This window comes from Arvicanthis niloticus, chromosome 6, assembly GCF_011762505.2.
Source record: "Arvicanthis niloticus isolate mArvNil1 chromosome 6, mArvNil1.pat.X, whole genome shotgun sequence".
Classification (NCBI taxonomy): domain Eukaryota; kingdom Metazoa; phylum Chordata; class Mammalia; order Rodentia; family Muridae; genus Arvicanthis; species Arvicanthis niloticus.
In genome coordinates this window covers 48577579-48596903 of record NC_047663.1, presented here as the reverse complement: position 1 = coordinate 48596903, position 19325 = coordinate 48577579, and the positions used below count along the sequence as shown (strand labels likewise).

The 19325-nt window shown below is 44.1% G+C and overlaps 1 protein-coding gene across 2 annotated transcripts in view; it reads left to right on the top strand.

Annotated features, from left to right (window-relative positions):
* The window catches only part of Zzef1 (zinc finger ZZ-type and EF-hand domain containing 1), a 118772-nt gene that overhangs the window by 93502 nt on the left and 5945 nt on the right, over positions 1 to 19325 (top strand). For both annotated transcript variants that reach the window (XM_034506285.2, XM_034506286.2), the window contains exons 41-52: positions 184 to 358; positions 870 to 1002; positions 5769 to 5968; positions 7557 to 7676; positions 9152 to 9343; positions 10168 to 10268; positions 11653 to 11788; positions 11880 to 12239; positions 13938 to 14081; positions 15233 to 15401; positions 15953 to 16051; positions 16490 to 16655. In XM_034506285.2, the coding sequence (XP_034362176.1) occupies positions 184 to 358; positions 870 to 1002; positions 5769 to 5968; positions 7557 to 7676; positions 9152 to 9343; positions 10168 to 10268; positions 11653 to 11788; positions 11880 to 12239; positions 13938 to 14081; positions 15233 to 15401; positions 15953 to 16051; positions 16490 to 16655 (1995 nt within the window). The remainder of the gene's footprint in view (positions 1 to 183; positions 359 to 869; positions 1003 to 5768; positions 5969 to 7556; positions 7677 to 9151; positions 9344 to 10167; positions 10269 to 11652; positions 11789 to 11879; positions 12240 to 13937; positions 14082 to 15232; positions 15402 to 15952; positions 16052 to 16489; positions 16656 to 19325) is intronic.

The following is a 19325-nucleotide window of genomic DNA, read 5'->3' as shown; positions in this document are numbered from 1 at the left end:
GATTTGGTGGTTGTTGTTTTTTGACTTATCTTTATGTGAAAAGCATCATTCTGGTAGTTTTTTAAGCTAAGTAACAGATGGCTCTTTGCGTGAATCTGATTCTGTCTGGGATAGTAAACTGTGATGTGTGTGAGGATGTAGCCTTGCGCACTGCCACCTAACACTGGCACTCTTGCCTTCCAGCCGAGTGGGCTTGGACTGGGCCTGCTCCATGGCAGAGATCCTTCGGTCACTCAACAATGCCCCATTGTGGCGAGATGTCATTGCCACCTTCACAGACCACTGCATCAAGCAGCTGCCATTCCAACTGAAGCACACCAACATCTTCACTCTGCTGGTGCTTGTCGGCTTTCCCCAGGTACGGCATCTGAAGGCCTGTTTGCCTGAGTCTCTATAGCACCCCCACACACATACACACACAGACACACACACATGCGCACGCGCATGCATGTATATGTCAATTGGTTTTAGATATTTTTTTTTAGTTACAAGATTCGCTTTTATAGTCTTGGTGTATTTTCAGAACTGTACAGTTGTTAGACTTGCACTGTCAACAGCAGACATTTAATTTATTTTACTATGTCTAAATAGTAGGTAACTATGGTGTACTCAGTCACAAAGAACTGCAGAGACTGTTTCCTTCCATTCTGGCACTCATATTGATCTTACTCATTTTGTATGCCTCAGCTGATTGGAATGAGGAGCTGTAAAGCTATGGCAAGCACCTAAACTAATGTTATGCCAGGTCTGTACCAAATCCTTTGGACTTAGGGATAAGAAGCCCCCATCCCTGTGTGCTTTTAGAGGAGCAAGCAAAAGGGACTGGACTTGTGCCTAATGAAGTGCCTCTTCCTGAATCAATGCTCCAGGTCCTCTGCGTGGGAACCCGCTGTGTTTATATGGATAATGCCAATGAGCCCCATAATGTGATCATCTTGAAGCACTTCACTGAGAAGAATAGAGCTGTGATTGTCGACGTCAAAACCAGGAAAAGGAAAACAGGTCCTAAACATAATTGTATCTTCTAAGAATGGAAGAAATGGTTTAATCCTTGCATGCTCAAAAGCCAGTGCAGATGCCTGAGTTGTTGTTCCTGCATGTGAATTTTAAATTTTTTAAATTCATTTGTGTGTCCTCATGAGCACACACATACATGTGGAGGTCAGAGGACAACTTGCAGGAGTCAGTTCTCTCATTGTACCACCTGAGGCTCTAGAGATTGAACTCAGATTATCAAGGTTGGTGGCAAATGCCTTTATCCACTGAGTTTTCTCACCAGGTCATATCATTACAATGAAAGTGTATTTCTTATGCAGAGTGTAGTACATGTCTGTAATCTCAGCACTGAGGCAGCAAGATCACACATTCAAGATCAGCCTGATAAGTAGTAAGTTTGAGGCCAGTGTGGGCTGCATAATGAGACTCTGTCTCAAGATAAAAAGTAATAATAAAAGCATAATATACACATAAGTTGATTTCTTACAGATACTATATAGTCAGAGTCTTCTTTTTAAATCCAGTCTGACAGCCCCTTTCTTCCAGTGCTTATCCAGGCATTCTGTGGTTGATTGAGTTGAAGCCTGCCTCCTCCTTACGTATTTTCCATTTGTCTCATTTGTTCTTAGTTCTTTTTTTCCCTCTTGCTTTCTTTTGGATTGATTTTTCTTATGTGTTAAAGATTTGCTTCATGTCTGTTGTTGGCTTCAACTGTAACTGCTGCTCTGGTGTCAGCATAGGTAGCACTTTTGGAGACCACCCTGAAGTTTGTTCTGTGTACCTGGGACTGTCTGTCTTCAGATGTTATTCCACTTTTCAACTGTGTCAAAATACTGCATTTGTGCCCCATATCTGCCTTACCATTCGAGTTATTATAGTCATTCTCTTTATCCTATGTGATGGAATTCTTATTTTACATGATGTCAACTTTTAAATATGAGTTATTTTAGAGATATTTTGAAAAGAAAATAATGTATATTTTATTCAACTACACATTTACTATTTCTGCTGTTCTTTACTCCTTTTTATAGATTCAGATTTCCATTTAGTATAATTTTCTCTGGTTTGAAACACTTCACTTTTTATAGTCTGTGTCTTCTGCTACAGGAGTCTGTCTGGAGAGTAGTTGTTCTCATCTTTCATTGTTTCTGAGACCGAGTCTCACCGTAGAGCCCAGTTGGCCTTTCTTTCCCAAGTGCTGGGGCTGCAGGTGTGCACTTCCGCTCCCAGCTTTGCCTTTATCTTTGAAAGATTATGTTAGTGCTCTGGAGAGATGGTTCAGCAGTTAAGAGCACATAGTGCTCATGCAGAGGATCCAGATTCCAGCACCATATCTAGTGGCTCAGAACCACCTGTAACTCCAGCTCCAGGGGATCCAGTATTCTCTCTTAGTCTCCACCAGCACTGTATTTACATGTATGAACCATCACACTGGCAGACATGTATACTAATTAAAGTTAAAATCTTTATAAAACATAATTTTTCTGAATATAGAAATTCTAAGCTGAGATATTTGGGGATTTGTTGTTGTGCTGTTCATGTGTGGGTGTGCACGCACGCGCATGTGAGCCTGTACTGTTTTTGACTTACCATCTTCTCTGGCAGTGGCAACTCTAAAGGCTTCCATTTAGCCTTTCCAATGATAGTAGCCCTCACTTTACAAGTTAGGGAACTAATGTGAGAATTCTGCCAACTTCTACATATATCTGTCCCAAGTATACATTCTGGGACTGGGGAAATAACCACAGGATGAGTTTGGGGACCCACTGGACCTACTGTGAATCAGACTTCAACCAGAACTCCATTAATTAATTAACCTCCATAAGCTTCTACTTTTAAGGGCCACAGTGTTTCATGGGGTTCCCCAGAATCAGCATCAATTTGGAACCAGTACTCAATGGACCCTGGAAAGTTGGATTGTTGTTTCCTTTCCCCTGGTGTACAATTACTCTTGTAAAAGGCCATAGGTTCCACTGGAAAGGACTGGAGAAAGGCTAACAACAGTAAAACTCTTAGATATTTTATCAAGGTCCTTCCTCAAGAGAACCTGAAAATTCTTTCATTCAAGGGGTTCTGGGTCCGCAAACTGACTTGTCTGAAAATTGGTTTATGGGCTGAGATTCCCTTTTGCCACAATTCAGTGCAGCCTTTCTTTCATTTATTTGCAGTGTTTTTCTTCTTAGATCAAACAAAAATCCAAGTCTTTTTTTTTTTTTTAATCTACTTCATGCCTAGAAACACCATGATTGACCAGCCAGTAACAAAGAGCCATATGAGTTATGACACCATAAAAATCACTTGGCCTGTGCTGCCCATTATGGGTCAGGCCATTATGGACGCTGTTTTATCAATGTTGTCCATTACCTTGCCTTTGGGGATTCAATGCTGCCACCTGGCAATTGCTACTTTGGGGGCCCAATTAGCCCCCATTCTATCTAATTCATCCAACTGAACAGCAGAGTCTCCAACCCTAAAGTCTGGCACAAGGAAAAGAACAACAGTGAAGCTCTTCAAATGTTCTGGTGCCCACTTACCATTTTACATCTTACAGGATTAGTGAAGGGCATGTCTTCTGGGCCTTTCCATTGTGGAAGATTAGATTTATACAGTGCACCCACTCTAGCACTGCAATTTCCCTGAGCCTTAAAATCCTTTCATCAACACCAAGCCAAGGAATAGCAGGCATCTCCAACTCCTTCTCAGTAGGTCATCTTTTGACAAATACTTCAGCCAACCATTAAAACAAACTTTAGAAAAAATAAAAATAAAAAAAAAAACTTTAGACACTTTTTTTTGACCCAGGCACCCATATTAAACCTTGAATCTCCTCCACTCAGAGGCCCCATATCAATAAGCCTAACCTGATGCAGTTTTACACCCCTTCCGTTATCCCACACTCTTACAACCCATTCCCACACATATTCCCCAGACTTCTACTTGAGTGAATTAGCGAAGTTTTGTGATCGTTGGTGGTGTAGCACACCTCCTCACACACTGCACTTTCTGCCGCCCCTCTAGGAGTTTGCTTTGCCTTAAATCTGGTCAGATTGGTGACCCTGAGGGACCCAGTTTGCCTGGCCTGGCATCTTTTTCAAATGAGGTCACTTCTAGTTTAGCAGACAATGAAGGAAGGATTAATTCCCTCAGTCGAAAGTGGGAAGGGCAGTATTTCAGGGGTAGAAGTACGTCTGCTGAGGGTGGAGACACTACTTTCTCAGATGAGACTAGACAAACCCTTCTAAGGGTTCAAAGTTGTCAACTTCAGTGGGTTTCCCCACCCCAAGTTACAGGATCCCATTCTTTACCAGTTAATGCCTGCCATGAATCACGGACACCCTCTGAGGCTGGGGCTTGATTTTTGTTGCACTTTATAGCCAGTCTTATAAGGAGGGCCTCAGCTTGACTTCCTACAGCTCAAGCTCTGTGACTGCCAGAGAGAAGAGCAGAACTTAGAAACTTGTAGACTGTTTATGCCCATCTGGGGCCAGTCAGTGTCATCACTGAGTTCATTGCCCTTCACCATATTCCAAGATGCTAGGAGTTGGCTAATTCTGTCATGGAGCTCCTTCTTTTCCTTTGTCAGAGATGCTAGGAGCAACCAACTAGCAGCATTGTTTTCCTTATTCTTCCACAGATGTCAAAAGTTTTATATACCAAGACACCAAATCTGATGCCTTTCTTAGTTGGTGAATCAGGATAATCAAATGCATTTGGTTTTTTGTTTTTGTTTTGTTTTGGGTTTTTTTGGTTGTTTTGTTTTGTTTTGTTTTTGAGACAGGGTTTCTCTGTGTAGCCCTGGCTGTCCTGGAACTCACTCTGTAGACTACTGGTCTTGAACTCAGAAATCCTCCTGCCTCTGCCTCCCAAGTGCTGGGATTAAAGGCGTGCACCACCACCGCCCGGCTTGCATTTGTCTTCTTAAGTGTATAAATTATAAGCTCCTAGGAGAGGTGTCAGTAACTGAAGAGGCTTTGGTAACTATAGGTGTTGGCAAATTGGGAAAGCCTATTCCAGATACTTAAAATTTTCATCCTTATATTTCTGTTGCTGTAGAACTACTTCTGGTACCAAAATCTGCATTAATCAAAGTTCTTTAGAGGAACAGGATAGAATATATATATATGATATTTATATGAATGACTTACAGGCTGTGGTCCAGCTAACCCAACAATAGCTGTCTATCAACAGAAGGTCCAAGAATCTAGTAGTTGCTCAGTCCATGAGGCTGGATGTCTCATCTGATCTTCAGTATATGGCAGAATCCCAAAGAAGCTCGAATGCCATTGAAGGAATGGGCTTGCCCACAAGAGTGAAGGCAAGCAGGCAAAGACAGCAAGCTTCCTTCTTCCATGTCCTTTATACAGGCTGCCAGCAGAAGGTGTGGCCCAGATTAAAGGTGGATCTTCCCACTTCAAATGATTTTATTAAGAAAAAAATCCCTCACAGGTATACCTAGCCACTTGGGTTTTAGTTCCAGATGTAATCAAGTTGACAACCAAAAACAGTCATCACAACACTTTCAGCAATAGCTTGCTTGTGCATAGTAATAAGAATTTTGCATTGTGACTTTTCCTTCTCGGTTTCTCCATGGGCAAGTGTCCATGTACTATTTTTGTGTTCATCAGCAAACTGGGCATAAATATTGTGGGGACCTAAGTTGAGGCTTATTTCTGCTGTCCTTGCTTTAGTGAGACTTGTGGAGAAATCCAGCGGCAAGGGGCACTAACAGTATTCTCTATGCCTTTCTTTTCCTTTTTGACATGATGCTTCAGTGAAGGACTACCAGCTAGTCCAGAAGGGAGGAGGACAAGATTGTGGCACCTCTCAGGCCCAGCTGAGCCAGTACTCCCAGCACTTTGCCTTTATTGCCAGTCATCTTCTGCAAACCAGCATGGATAGCCATTGTCCCGAGGCAGTGGAAGCAACCTGGGTCCTGTCCCTAGCTCTCAAAGGTTTATATAAAACACTAAAGGTAATGGTGAGCCTCTTCCATTTGCACAAACCTACCTATGTGCAGGGGATTAACAAGGAGGAAATGTCATCTGATTTGGATGAATGGTTAGCAATGAACTCTTTTGAGAAATGCTTGCACAAGGATTGCTTTAAGAAGGAAATAGAACTTTCCCAGTGGTTTGAGTCTCAGTTTTTCTAATATTGTTTCATGGGCTTAACCACAGTTGGCTTCATGGAGATATAATCCTGTCAGGAGAGGAAAAAAACTGGACTGAAAAGTTTGTCACGTCCCACCTAACAAGAGCTCCTCTGGGTCATTATAGGAATGCAGGGAAGAATAAAGAGAGCTGGCATCCCATGGAGCTTCAAGGGACAGGTGTGGCCATTGGGCTGGGAGAAAGTCGCTAGATTAGAGGCAGCTGTTATTGAGATGGATAGAAGCCCTGACCCATGATGCCTTTTGGATCCTTCGTGGGCTGGAGGGTAGGAAGGCCCTCTCCAGGACATGCGTTTCCATTTACTTGCAGGGGCATCTTCCTTACAGTACTCTCCTTGAAAGGATCCCAGCTGAAGTTTATTGCCCCTTGCCACTGAAGTGTTCAGTAGTAGCTCTGATGGGGAGGTCATTGTGGGGACTCAGGTACCACCAGAGACTGGTCTGCTTGGCTTTCCAGCCCTGGGCAGCCCTGAGGTGTAGTTGTCAGTGTTACCATACTATTTCACTTTCCACTCTAGTAGAAAAGAAGAAAGTAATCCTGATAGCAGAGGTCTTAAGTCTTCAGTTTTGGTTTGGTTTGGTTTTTGGTTTTTGATTTTTTGTTTTGTTTTGTTTTTTTAAAAAAGCAGGTAGTTGTCATGTAGCTTGGCTTGACTGGAACTTATAATGTGGATTGGGCTGGCCTCAGACTTAGAGTTCTGCCTGCCTCTAACTCCCAAATGGTAAGATTAAGGTGTACACCACCATGAGTGCTCACTCAGTCTGTTGATATTTGTTGAGCACCAAGAACCAAGTGGAACTGGATGTTCAGTGGTGAGCTAAAAAGAGGGGCCATGCTCTCATGAGGCTTAGAGTCTTTCAGGCCAGAGGAGGGTCTACCTGCAAGGAAAACAGCTCTGCATCAGAAAGCCTTTCAAAAAGGGAAATTTGAGGTGGCAAATATGGAGGTAGCCTTGGGTAATATGGACAGAAAGGATAGCAAGTTTCAGACCTTGAAGTGGACCAGGCATTGATAATCACAGAGCAGAAGGACCTCCAGGTCTTGAAGGTAGTGCAGCCTAGGGTATGAGGCCAAAGAAGCAGTCAGGGAGCTTTATAGGACCCCACCAGCCATGATTAAGGCTTGGATTTTAGCCTCAAGAGTTTGGGGAAAGTAAAGAGAGGGGAAGTGGCAGTAAATAGGTTTCAAGAGTGTTTGTTCAATGAAAGAACATGGAGTGAATGAGGCAATGGCTCATGGTTAAGATTTGGAGTGCTTTGTTACTGACTAGCATTTCTGTTGGATGGTCAGTTGGGCTCGGCTGAGACTGTACTCTGTGAAAGGCTGGCATTCTGTCCAACCTTAACTATCACTCTACAGCAGCTGCAAATCATTGTCTTGGCTTGACAGGCTCACGGTTTTGAAGAGACCCATGCCACCTTCCTCCAGACCGATCTGCTAAAGCTGCTGGTGAAGAAGTGCAGCAAAGGGACTGGCTTCAGTAAGACCTGGCTCCTCCGAGACTTAGAGGTAATGAGGACGGCTTCCTGAAGCTCTGCACCCTGAAGCAGAGCTAGCTTGTTCCAACCAGTTCCACCTTGTGTACTCTCATTCTGTGCAGCTTTGAAACTCAGCCTTGATTCTGTCTTCCTGAATCAGGGATCCTGACACCTGTACTCCCCTGCCAAGAAAATGAATTGGGTGTTTGTTCAAAGAACTTTGGAGAAGTATTTTGTGGAAACACATAATTGGCTATTATACCATGATAATAAAATGTGCTTTTGAATTACTACTTCCCTCTAAAGTTCCTTTGAGCTAAAATCAGTTTGTAAATATGACCACACTCATGTTTATCTTATGTAGGATTTCAGTCTATAATTTCACTTTATTGCTACTCCTCTGAAGCCTTAGATGTTTCTTAGTGGAATTCTTGTAGTTCCCAGAGGCTTCGAAGGTCAAGTGCTAGCATCTAGTATAAGGGAAGCCGTGCCACCAGGTCGTGCTATGTCCCTCACTTCCACAGATGCCTGCACTGGAAGAATCAGCTCTGGGTTTGCTTACATCTAAATGTGCTAAAACACATTAATGGGTAACTGGGATCTTAGAGAAATTTTTTAACTTTATTTTTATTTTATATGTATGGGTGTTTTGCCTGCAAACATGTCTGCACTACTTGCATGCCTAGTGCCCCATAGATGCCATAAGAGGACATCAGTTGCCCTGGATTTCAATTACAGATAGTTGTGAGCTGCCATGTGGGTTTTGGGAATTAAACTCAAGTCCTCTGAACAAGCATCCAGTGCTCTTCTTAACTGCTGCGCTGTATCTGCAAATCCTATAACTCCCCTTTTTAATGGCTATGTATAAGACTAGAAAGTGCTCATAGGTTTTTGCCATTATTAATGCTTCACTGGCTGTATTTTGAACAATATTTTTTATGTATTTTGTCATTTCTAAAAGATAAGTTAGTGGGTCAAAGGATATAAATAAACATTTTTCTAAAGAAGTATTTATTTATTCATTCATTCATTCATTCATTTAATGTGTGTGAATACGGTGTCACTGGCTTCAGACACACCAGAAGAGGGCATCAAACCTCATTACAAATGGTTGTGAGACATCATATGATTACTTGGAACTGAACTCAGGACTCTGGAAGAACAGTCAGTGTTCTTAACTGCTGAGCCATCTCTCTAGCCCTGATATAAACATTTTAAATAGCTTAATAGTTACATTTCTCCAAAACAAGTTGGAAAAGAATAATACCCATTTGGGCTATCAAGAAAAGTTAATAAATACAAGGGCTTCCCATAGTTTTTGTTAGCATTTTCTCTGTTATATGTACAATTGAACATGCTTTCATGTTCCTTTACTAATCACATACTCATGCACATGTGTACTCTAATATCTTAAATCTCGTATACCCTTAAGTAATTAATGGCCTGTGTCATCTTCTCACTCACAACACTCATTTCCCTGCTCTGCTTGACTGACTGTGTGCATAGATTCTGTCCATCATGCTATACTCGTCAAAAAAGGAGATCAACACTCTGACTGAGCATGGAGACCTGGAGCTAGATGAGCGAGGGGACCAAGAGGAAGAACTGGACCGGCCAGTTAGTAGCCCTGGAGAAGCAGAACAGAAGAAGCTAGACCCTCTTGAAAGCTTGGATGAACCCACCCGAATATGCTTCTTGGTATGTTCACTGGTCATCATCTGGGTAGAGCATGGGCATCAAAGGAATGGGTTCTCTTTGGCTCAGGCTATGCTTCATCTTCAATATATCTAAGAACTGCAGAGGTCGCTCAGTGGTTGAATACTTGATGGTCTTCCAGGAGACCTGGGTTGGATTCCCAGCACCCAAATGGGAGCACACAACTGTCTGTTAACTCCAGTTCCAGAGGACCTAACACTCTCTTCTGGCCTCCATGGGCACTAGATTATACATTGATACATTGTCAAACATACAGGCAAAACATCTATTCACATAAATAAATTTTTAAACCTTTTTGACTACTTAATTTGATGTCCTGAAAATTCATTTCCTGTTTAGTCTATTGTATATGGAAAAGAACTAGAACAATAGTAGAGCTATATCATTGCAGTGACTTTAAGATTAACTTATTTTATGTACATGGTGTATGCCTGTGTGACTTTATATGCTCCACATGCATGCAGGAACCTGTAGCACATCAAAAAGGTCAGTGAAACCCCTGAAACTGGAGTCAGAGGTTATTCTGAGCCACCTTGTGGGTACTAGCAACTAAACCCAGGTCCTCTGCAAGAACAATAAGTATTTTTAACTACTGAGCCATTTCTCTAGCCCCTAAAGTGGCTTTATATAGTACTGAATATTTTATAGTTCATATCATAGTACTCAAAATTTGATATGCTTTTAAAAAGTAACTCCATATTGTTCTTAACTGTAACCTGGGGTAACCTGAAATAGTGTTTTGTCACTGTGGAGTGCATATTGTCTGTGTCTTAAAGAACATAACCATATCTGTCATTTGCCTTCAGATGGCTCATGATGCCCTCAATGCCCCTCTGCACATTCTCCGGGCCATATATGAACTGCAGATGAAAAAGACCGATTCTTTCTTCCTAGAGGTTCAGAAGAGGTAAAGACCATTGAGATGCACTTAAGTGTTCCTAGTGAGAATGAGGAACCCTCACCTGCTGCCAGGGGATCTGGAGAGACGTCCTGACAGGCCAGGCAGCCAAGGGCCTGACCTGGAGTTCTTCCTGATGCCCAGGAAAGGCAGCTGTGCCACTCTGCCTCTACTGTCTCTCAAAGTTTGACAGTTTCCTTTGAGAATGTCATATGTGCACTCTTACAGGTACAGACTTTGGGATGCATCTCCTGCCATCCAGTGAGCAGATGGCACAGGATAGAGCAGGTGCTGTGATTCCAGAGTAATTTGGACTCCCATGTTTTCATCAGTGTAAATTATTTTTGTGACTTTTCCACAGGAATGATTACATAATCAACAGTATGACCTTCTCTTGGCCAGGAAGTTCAGAGATGGCTCCAGAATCCATCTCCTGAATTTGTGTAGAAAGTTGTATATCTACCACCCAGTCTCCTCTTCTCTCCCCATGACCTGGCTTTACCCTATGCATTACCTAAATCCTGTGTGAGATGGAGCAGGGAGTGTGAGAGGACAGCAGTCAGGGTACAGCCTGAGCTACTGTAACTAAAACCACTGGAGGCCCTCAGACTGAAGCACACAGAATGTGCGCTTCTCTCACGTAACCATTCAGAGGCAGACAGAAAGGGAAAACTGGGAAGACAGCCCACTTGATAAAGTATGTGTCATGCAAGCATTAGGGTCTACACCCATGTAAAAGCTAGGCCTGGCAGGACTTGTCTGTAACTCTAGTAATGGAGATGTGGGGATAGAGAAATGGATTCCTGAAGCTTGCTAGTTAGCCAGTCTAACCAAATCAGGAGGTTCCAGATTCAGTGAGAGACCCTGTGTTTAAAAATAAGGTGGAGAACAACACAGCTGCCCATACATACATCCCAAAATAAAGAAAGACGAATAGGCTGGGAGAAATGTCTCAGTGGTTAAGAACACTTGCTGGCTTGCGGAGGACCTGGGTTTGATTTCCGGCATTCATATGGCAGTATGCAACCATCTTTAATACTAGTTCCAGAGAATCTAGCACCTTCTTTTGAGAGCAGGCCTGCATGTGATGCACAGACATAAATGTAGACAAAATACAAACACAAAAAATAATTTTTGAAAAATAAAGATAAAGAGGAAAGTGGTTCCATGGGGACAGTTTACATCTCTGCCATGGGGATATACTTGGAAGTCTATGTGTGTGCATGAATGGATGAATGCTGTGACCCTAGTTTGCAAAGTACAGCAAGTGGTGATGTAATTGGTGGGGGGATAATAGTGAGAGTATAGCCCTGGGCACTTTCTAACAAGTGCAGTGTATTTTAAGCTCTTGTCTCTCTCCACTTTCTGTGCCTATCACTGGGCTCCCCTTCAGGTTTGATGGGGATGAGCTCACCACAGATGAGAGGATTCGCTCCTTGGCACAGAGGTGGCAACCCAGTAGGAGTCTGAGGCTGGAGGAGCAGAGCGCCAAAGCTGTGGACACAGACATGATTATCTTGCCATGCTTGGTATGTCACCTGTCTTGGGATCAAAGTCTGTGCACTTCTGCCCCCATAGTAAGAAGGCCAGGCCTCTGTAACGATGGTCTTGGCTTTGCAGTCCCGGCCTGCACGCTCTGACCAAGCCACTCCTGAATCGAACCCTGTGACCCAGAAGCTGATTTCCAGCACAGAGAGCGAGCTGCAGCAGAGCTATGCCAAGCAGCGCCGGAGCAAGAGTGCTGCCCTCCTGCACAAGGAGCTGAACTGCAAGAGCAAGAGGGCTGTCCGGGACTACCTCTTCCGTGTGAATGAGGCCACAGCAGTCCTGTATGCTCGCCATGTGCTCGCCTCCCTGCTGGCCGAGTGGCCAGGGCACGTGCCCGTGAGTGAGGACATCCTGGAGCTTAGTGGCCCTGCACATATGACCTACATTTTGGATATGTTCATGCAACTGGAAGAAAAGCACCAGTGGGAGAAGGTAGGTAACTCTCTGCTCAGCCCAGGCTCCTCTCTGCCCCGTTCCATATCTCTGGCCCAGGAGTGTTAGAATGGTACAGCCGCCCCTTGACAGGTATGAATACAGCAGACAAAAGGGCTGTGCTCGTCTGGTCCATGGGTTTTCTGGAATTGAGTGAGTGCAGAGAACACTTACAGCAGTGGTCCCTGAAACTGGCCTTGGCCTTCTACCTTGACTGTTTCACAGCTGTAGGTCTGACAGCTCTCCTAGCTAGCCTGTGTCTTCTCAGGCCCCTGGAACTTCACATGATGCAGAGTCAGGGGACAAGGTAATCAGGATGCCCAAGTAGCCTGTCCCCATAATACAACACGGCTTCCAATGAGGGCTTTGCCTTCTGTTTTGAATTGTCATCTTTAGACTGTCTATGAAAGTCAAGTGATCTGCCCTCACACCTGGGTTGCCCTATGACCTTGCTTGTATAGGTGGAGGCTTATCCAAGACTCTAGCTTCTGGGTGATGGAAATTTCTCCAGAGTTCATGAGACTGTGTGAAGCCTGGTTCTCCAATTTGGAGTTTTAAGTCGGAAGCCATGTTGTGTTTTGATTTTTCTTTTCTAATTTATTTTTATTTCATGTGTACAGTATTCTGCCTGCATGTAAGTACTTCATGTGTATTATGCCCTCAAAGGCCAAAAGAGGGTGTCCTACCCCCCCCCCCAAAACTGGAGTTTAAAATGGTTGTGATCATTCCTGTGCATGCTGCAAACTGAATTAGAGTCCTCTGTCAGAGCAGCCATGCTTAACCATTGAGCCATGTCCACCCCATCTGTTTTGTTTTTACATCACGTCTCCTTGTTTTCTTTTAGAGTAATGCTGTGAGGCGAGAAAGATAGCTGAGCAGTTACAAGCACTTGCTGCTCCTGCAGAAGGCACAGCTTTAGTCCCAGCACTCATGCTGGGCAGTTCTTCAAGCCACATGCATACATATAAATGAATATCTAACTAATGCTAGGTCATTTTCCACTTTCTACTGCATAGAATCAGAGAGCCCAGCATCACAGAAAACATCCTGGTCCACACCTTAGCATCCCTGTGCACTTATTCCTTCTGATGCAGGGTTAGTCACTCTCTCCTCAGTTTCAGGTTCAGAAACCATGCGTCATGTTACTCCTCTCACTCCCATGCAGTGTGCTGAGCATGGAGAGGTTGATGTGTTCTCTGACCTTGTTTTGCCCAACCAGGACCATTGGTTTCTGCAAACCCTAGATTGTTAGCTAGCGTCACAGCCCTGCAGGCACTGGCAGCGTGCTCTAGCCTCATCGGCCCTCCATGAAGGGCAGTGGCAGGCAGCCACTGCCTTGGCGGGCCCCTGACTTAGACATATGCTTCTTTGCCCATTGGTCCCTTGAGCTCCTCATTTTGGCCATTTCGCCCTGTGTGCTGTAATGTGTACTTACAGCTCCTTCTACCTGCTTGGCGGTGAGTGTTTTAGGGACCTGGAACATCTATGATTAGTTCTCTCCTTGAAGGCCCTCCTAGAAGCGATTATTCTGATTCAGAACAGGGCCTGTTAAGAGGTGGAGCTGGGGTCGCATGTGGGGGCAGGTTGGATGGTTGCCAGTGCCTTCGAGTGAGTGGATCTCAGACTGAAGTAGGCTCTCCCTTCTTCCTCCTGATGACACTAGCTGGCCCTGACCTTTCCCACCTTCTGTTTTCTCAGATCCTACAGAAAGTACTCCAGGGCTGCCGAGAGAACATGCTGGGGACCATGGCCCTGGCTGCCTGTCAGTTCATGGAGGAACCCGGAATGGAGGTGCAAGTGAGGGAATCTAAACACCCATATAACAACAACACCAGCTTTGAGGTACAGCTCACCATCAGAAACTCTATCTCTGTCTTCTCACCAACCCTGACTAAGAGCATATTTCCTTGTCTCCTGTATAAAGCCATGAGTCCTGGGTAGACAAGTTTCCCCTTCTCCAGACTGATGTGTATCAATAGGAAAACGTGGGCTTCTGGCCTCAGAGGAGAGTCTACTTTTCCCATAGTAAACTCTGCCAAGTGAATCCTCCTCAGCTTCCAGCAGTAAGGTTGTATGGGAGTCCAGAGTCAACTTCTTTAACTCTCTCTTGACCAGGCCACACCTTGGAGACACAACCCCCTTTTTAATTACCTAGCCCTCAAAGCTTCATCTTTTCCATCCTGAATTTGTGTCTAAATAGAGAACCATAAGAATTTGGCTAAGAAGGCATGGGCCACCTCCGGTGTTCTCACTGACTTGATGCCATACACCTTTCCTTAGCCCTTTAGACATGTTGTGGCTGGCAAGGCCTGGGCTTCTTAGAAGGAATAGCCTATGGCAGCTGGGACCGGGACACAGAAACTGGCTCAGAAGTTGACTTGATCACCTGAGACATCATTTCACAGAGATGTAAACATCCTTACCCTGACCTAAGCCTCTTCTCTCCCCTGTCCCAAGCTTCACCTCATGTTCTCAAATCCAAGCTGTACTGCAGAAAGGATCATCCTATCTCCCCGACTGCCCCAGACTGGCCTTTGGGGCTCCTGTTGCTACACCTTCCCATTCTCCCCATTTATCCCCTGGCCTGGCTCCTCAGCGGCTGGGATTCTTCTTCAGGATGAGATCAGAGTCAGTCTGGACACCTGTCCTTAGTACACATGGTCATGGCACAGTCTCTAGAACCTCAGCCGAGCACACTCCCTGCCATGCTTAGAACATGCAGACCTTCCCAGTGCGGCTCCCCACCTTGCCAGTAGCCTCTGCTGAGCCACTTTGATGTTCATCTGTCCCTTCCCCTGAGGAGCTCCCTGTAAATACCCTATTCTGGCTGCCCACTGTGCCTCACCTTCACAGAGTCTTTGTTCAGCACCTTGGCTAAATTGAGCCGGAGGAAGGGACTGTGGCTTGCTCATGCTATATGTCCCTGGGTTACAGTGATAGCCGTAGTGGCAGCTAGTGACAGTGATAGAAGTATTCTCTGCCTCCCTCCCTAGGATAAAGTTCACATTCCTGGCGCAATCTACCTCTCAATCAAATTTGACCCTCAGTGCAACACAGAGGAAGGCTGTGATGAACTAGCCATGTCCAGCAGTAGTGACTTTCAGCAGGACCGGCACAACTTCAGCGGGTCGCAACAGAAGTGGAAAGATTTTGAGCTTCCAGGTAATTTTAAAGAAAAAAAGTTCATTATATAGACTTTTCCTTTAAAATTTTGTGTTTGTTTGTTTGTTTGTTTGTTTGAGGGGGTGAATATGTGTCACAGTGTACCTGTGGAGATCAGAGAACGACTTGTTGGAGTCAGTCTTCTTCACATGGATCCCAGGGAACTCAGGTTGTCAGACTTGGCAGCAAGCACTTTTGCCCCCTGAGCCTTCTCCCCAGCCCTATGTAGATTTCATAGGAAGCATTCAAACATAATAGTGAAAGCCAGTGAGATGACTCAGTGGTAAGGGCACTTGGGTGCCAAGCCTGGCAACCTGAGTTCAAGCCCCAGGACCCACATGGTGGAGAGAGAACCAGCTATACACATACCTTGGCATGTACATGTCTACCCCACACATACTTCTCACCCCAAAATCAGTAAAGGGAAAGCAAACTTTTAAAGAGGAATTGTTGGCAGATTTTTAAATGAGCTTTATGTATTTAATGAGAAAGACTCTAGTTGCTATCCTTGTTGCTCCTGTATCCTGACCTGTCTCTGGTTTGTGACCCAGGAGATACTCTGTATTACCGATTTACCTCAGACATGAGCAACACCGAGTGGGGCTACCGATTCACTGTGACAGCTGGACACCTGGGGCGGTTCCAGACAGGTGTGTGCTCCCCCCTTTCTGTTTGCATACTCTGCCCACTAGTCACACTCTGGCCAGAGGTGTCATTATGTTACTGACTTGTATTAAAATCAAAGCAAAACTCGTGTCTTAGACCTACCAAATGTGTCTCACAACCCCCGTACCTAGCTTTCTTCACAAGGTCATAGATGGCTACTTACTTGTACGCTTGAATGGTCAGAAAAGAGCCTTCTGTCACCATCTAAAAGAAGACCCTTGGGTTTTTTTGCCAGGGCCTTTTGCAAAAATGAGGAACAAAGAATGTTCTTACGTTATTTTACAAAAAGAAATTTAGTTATAGCCAGAATTTAAATATTTACAAGATTTTACCATATCTATTAAAATGTGAATGGTTTACAACATGTAAAACTTTTAATGTAATAATTGTTTTTAAAATGTATGTGTTTGGGGTGGTACCAGGGTTTGAGATCTTGAAGCAGATGTTGTCTGAAGAAAGGGTTGTACCTCACCTCCCATTGGGCAAGATCTGGGAATGGCTGGTGGGTGTGGCCTGCCGCCAGACTGGTCATCAGCGACTGAAAGCCATCCACTTACTGCTGAGGATTGTGCGATGCTGCAGCCACAGGTAGGTTGTTGGGCTCAGTCCCTGGAGACACCCCCTCCTACTCTGTTTCCTAATTCCTTTGTTAATGGCATCTTTAAATGTAATTTAATGCCATTCCCTTAAGTTAGTGGGGTTTGTGTCCTGTTTAAGTAATTTTTGCTTCATTCAAAGGTCATAAAGGTATCTGCTATTTCTCTCTAGAAGTTTAGCTGCTTTTCCTTTCATAAGACATCCACCTGGGATGGATGTTGGTATAAGAGTTTGAGTTTCTAGTGTTTTGCTCTGGCTCTCTGCTTGTTTGGAATCCACCTTTGACCTGAGCACTCTGCACTGTTATGTTACCTCTGGTCCCACATCTGAGTAACTTTGGGCGTTTTCTTGTCTGTAGCCGGATGCTGTCTTAAAGACTGCAGACTTATGACTGATTTACATATCTAATCATTTAATTGTGGAAGTCCTTCAGCTTGCTTCTTCACTTCAAGATTGTCTTGGGTGTTTTTTTGTTTTGGTTTTTGGTTTTTGGTTTTTTTTGTTGTTGTTGTTGTTGTTTTGTTTTTGTTTTTGTTTTTTTAAGATGAGGGTTCAGTATGGAGCCCAGGCTAGCCTAGAGCTCTGAGTTCTCCACCCACAGCTTCCTGAGCACTGGCATTTCAGGTGTACCCCAGTATTCCCAACCTTTGTTGGGATGAATAGAGGGCTTAGCATACACTTCAGACTAGCTCTGGGCTAAACACCCCTCTCTGCTTATAACAAACAGCCCCCATTTTCTCTTACCAGTTGACGAGCTGCCATGGAAAACACCGAATTACATAGTTTTTTTACTATGGCCTTTCCACTATAGTGTGACAAAAGGGACTCCAAAATCACTCTTGCCAGAAACTGTCCCACATCTACCAAAGCATAAGGACCTGAGTTCAGGTCTTCAGCACTTGGGGAAGGAGAATAGCAACAAGTAGTTCCCTGGAATTCATAGGCCAACCGCCTAGATGACCTAACAAGATCTGAACTCATCTCAAACACAAAGATTCATGGGGCTGAAGAGATAGCTCATCAGTTAAGAGAGCACTTGTTGCTCTTGCAGAGAATTTAGGTTCAAGTTCCAGCACCTGCATGGTAGTCCATTATCCATAACTCCAATTCCAGTTTCAGGGGATCCAATGCCACCTTCAGACCTCCAAAGACACCAACCATGCAAATGAGTGTACATATACAAAGCAAAATAATCACACATAAAATGAAATGAATCTATCCAATAAAAAATTGTTAATACAAAGTACAGAGTGACTGAGAAAGACCCCTAATGTTGACCTCTGACCTCCACATGAACACTCACAGCATCTACACACACATGTACATGAATACATACATAGACCATACAGAAATACATATACACAAAGCCATAAAAAAGTATTTCAGGCTGGTGTGATACCACATGCATTTAATCCCATCAAGGAGGCAGAGCAGTTGTATCTCTGTGAGTTAGAGACCATCCTGGTCTACATAATGAATTCCAGGCCAGCCAGTGCTACGTAGTAAGTCCTTGTCTCAAATTGAAAAAGGAAAAACAATTGTCTGTGTCCCCATCACCCTTGTGTGCATACCTGTGCCCTGTTGTTCATACTTCCCAATCTCCACCATGGCCAGTGAAACTTTTTTGTGATGCTGGCACTTGAACCCATGGTAGGCTGGAACTGAGCCATATACAGCCCCAGCCTCCTAATAGCTCTGGATATCTGTTGGAGGGGAATCATATTCCACAGAAGGCTGATCCTCTAATCCACAGCCATTTTCTCTTCTTCCGTTGTGTAGGTCCTTGAAATCATTTATACATTTCTGTATACAATTCATAAAGAATTTGTTTGATGTATTCCTCGGTATTTAATGTCTTATGCTATTATAATTATTATTTAATTTTTTTGCTGGTGATGATAGTCTGTGCCTATAATCCCAGCACCCAGAAGACTAATGTCCAAGGCCAGCCTGGGCTACATTAAGACGGTCTCTGATTTTGTTTTGTTGCTCTATCACTTTGGCCTGTTACCATATATCCGACACCTGCTCTGAGTGAGGTTGTGGACTAGGCCACGCTCAGTTGTAGCATCTGTGATGGTGAGTCTTAGTTCTCCCTCTCAATGCTCCCTCACAGGAGCAGGGTTTGGCCTTTTACTCTGACAGGACTTCTGCTATAGTGTTGAATAGAAGTAGGAATATGGCCGTAGCCTCACAGTCCTCAGAAGAAAAGGCTCATGGTTTCTGTGCTGTATGCACAGTAGCCATGCATCCCACTCAAACCCCTGAACTGTAGGAGCTGCTCTTCCCTGTCTTTTTTAGGTATGTGAATAAAATACACACATTGTATGAGTCCATGCAAGGTGATGATATTCAAAGGAAAAAAGAATATAAAGATAGTTTTTTTCTTTTTTTTAATTAAAGGAATCTTCAAGTCAGGAAGAGAAAATGATGGTTCACTGTCAGTCCCTAGACTGGCAGCAGGAGGGTGATAGAGGGCTGGGGGTGCTTGCTGTTAGTTCCATGTCCCCATATGCAGACATTGTGTGTCCCAGGAAAGCACCTGGATGGTGTACTCTATAAGCTATGTCACATGGCCAAGGTCTTTGGGCTGGCGGGCCCTTCTGGCTATGATGTAATGTCTTTTCACAATTTTCTGGCTTCTCTCCTGCACTCCTGAGC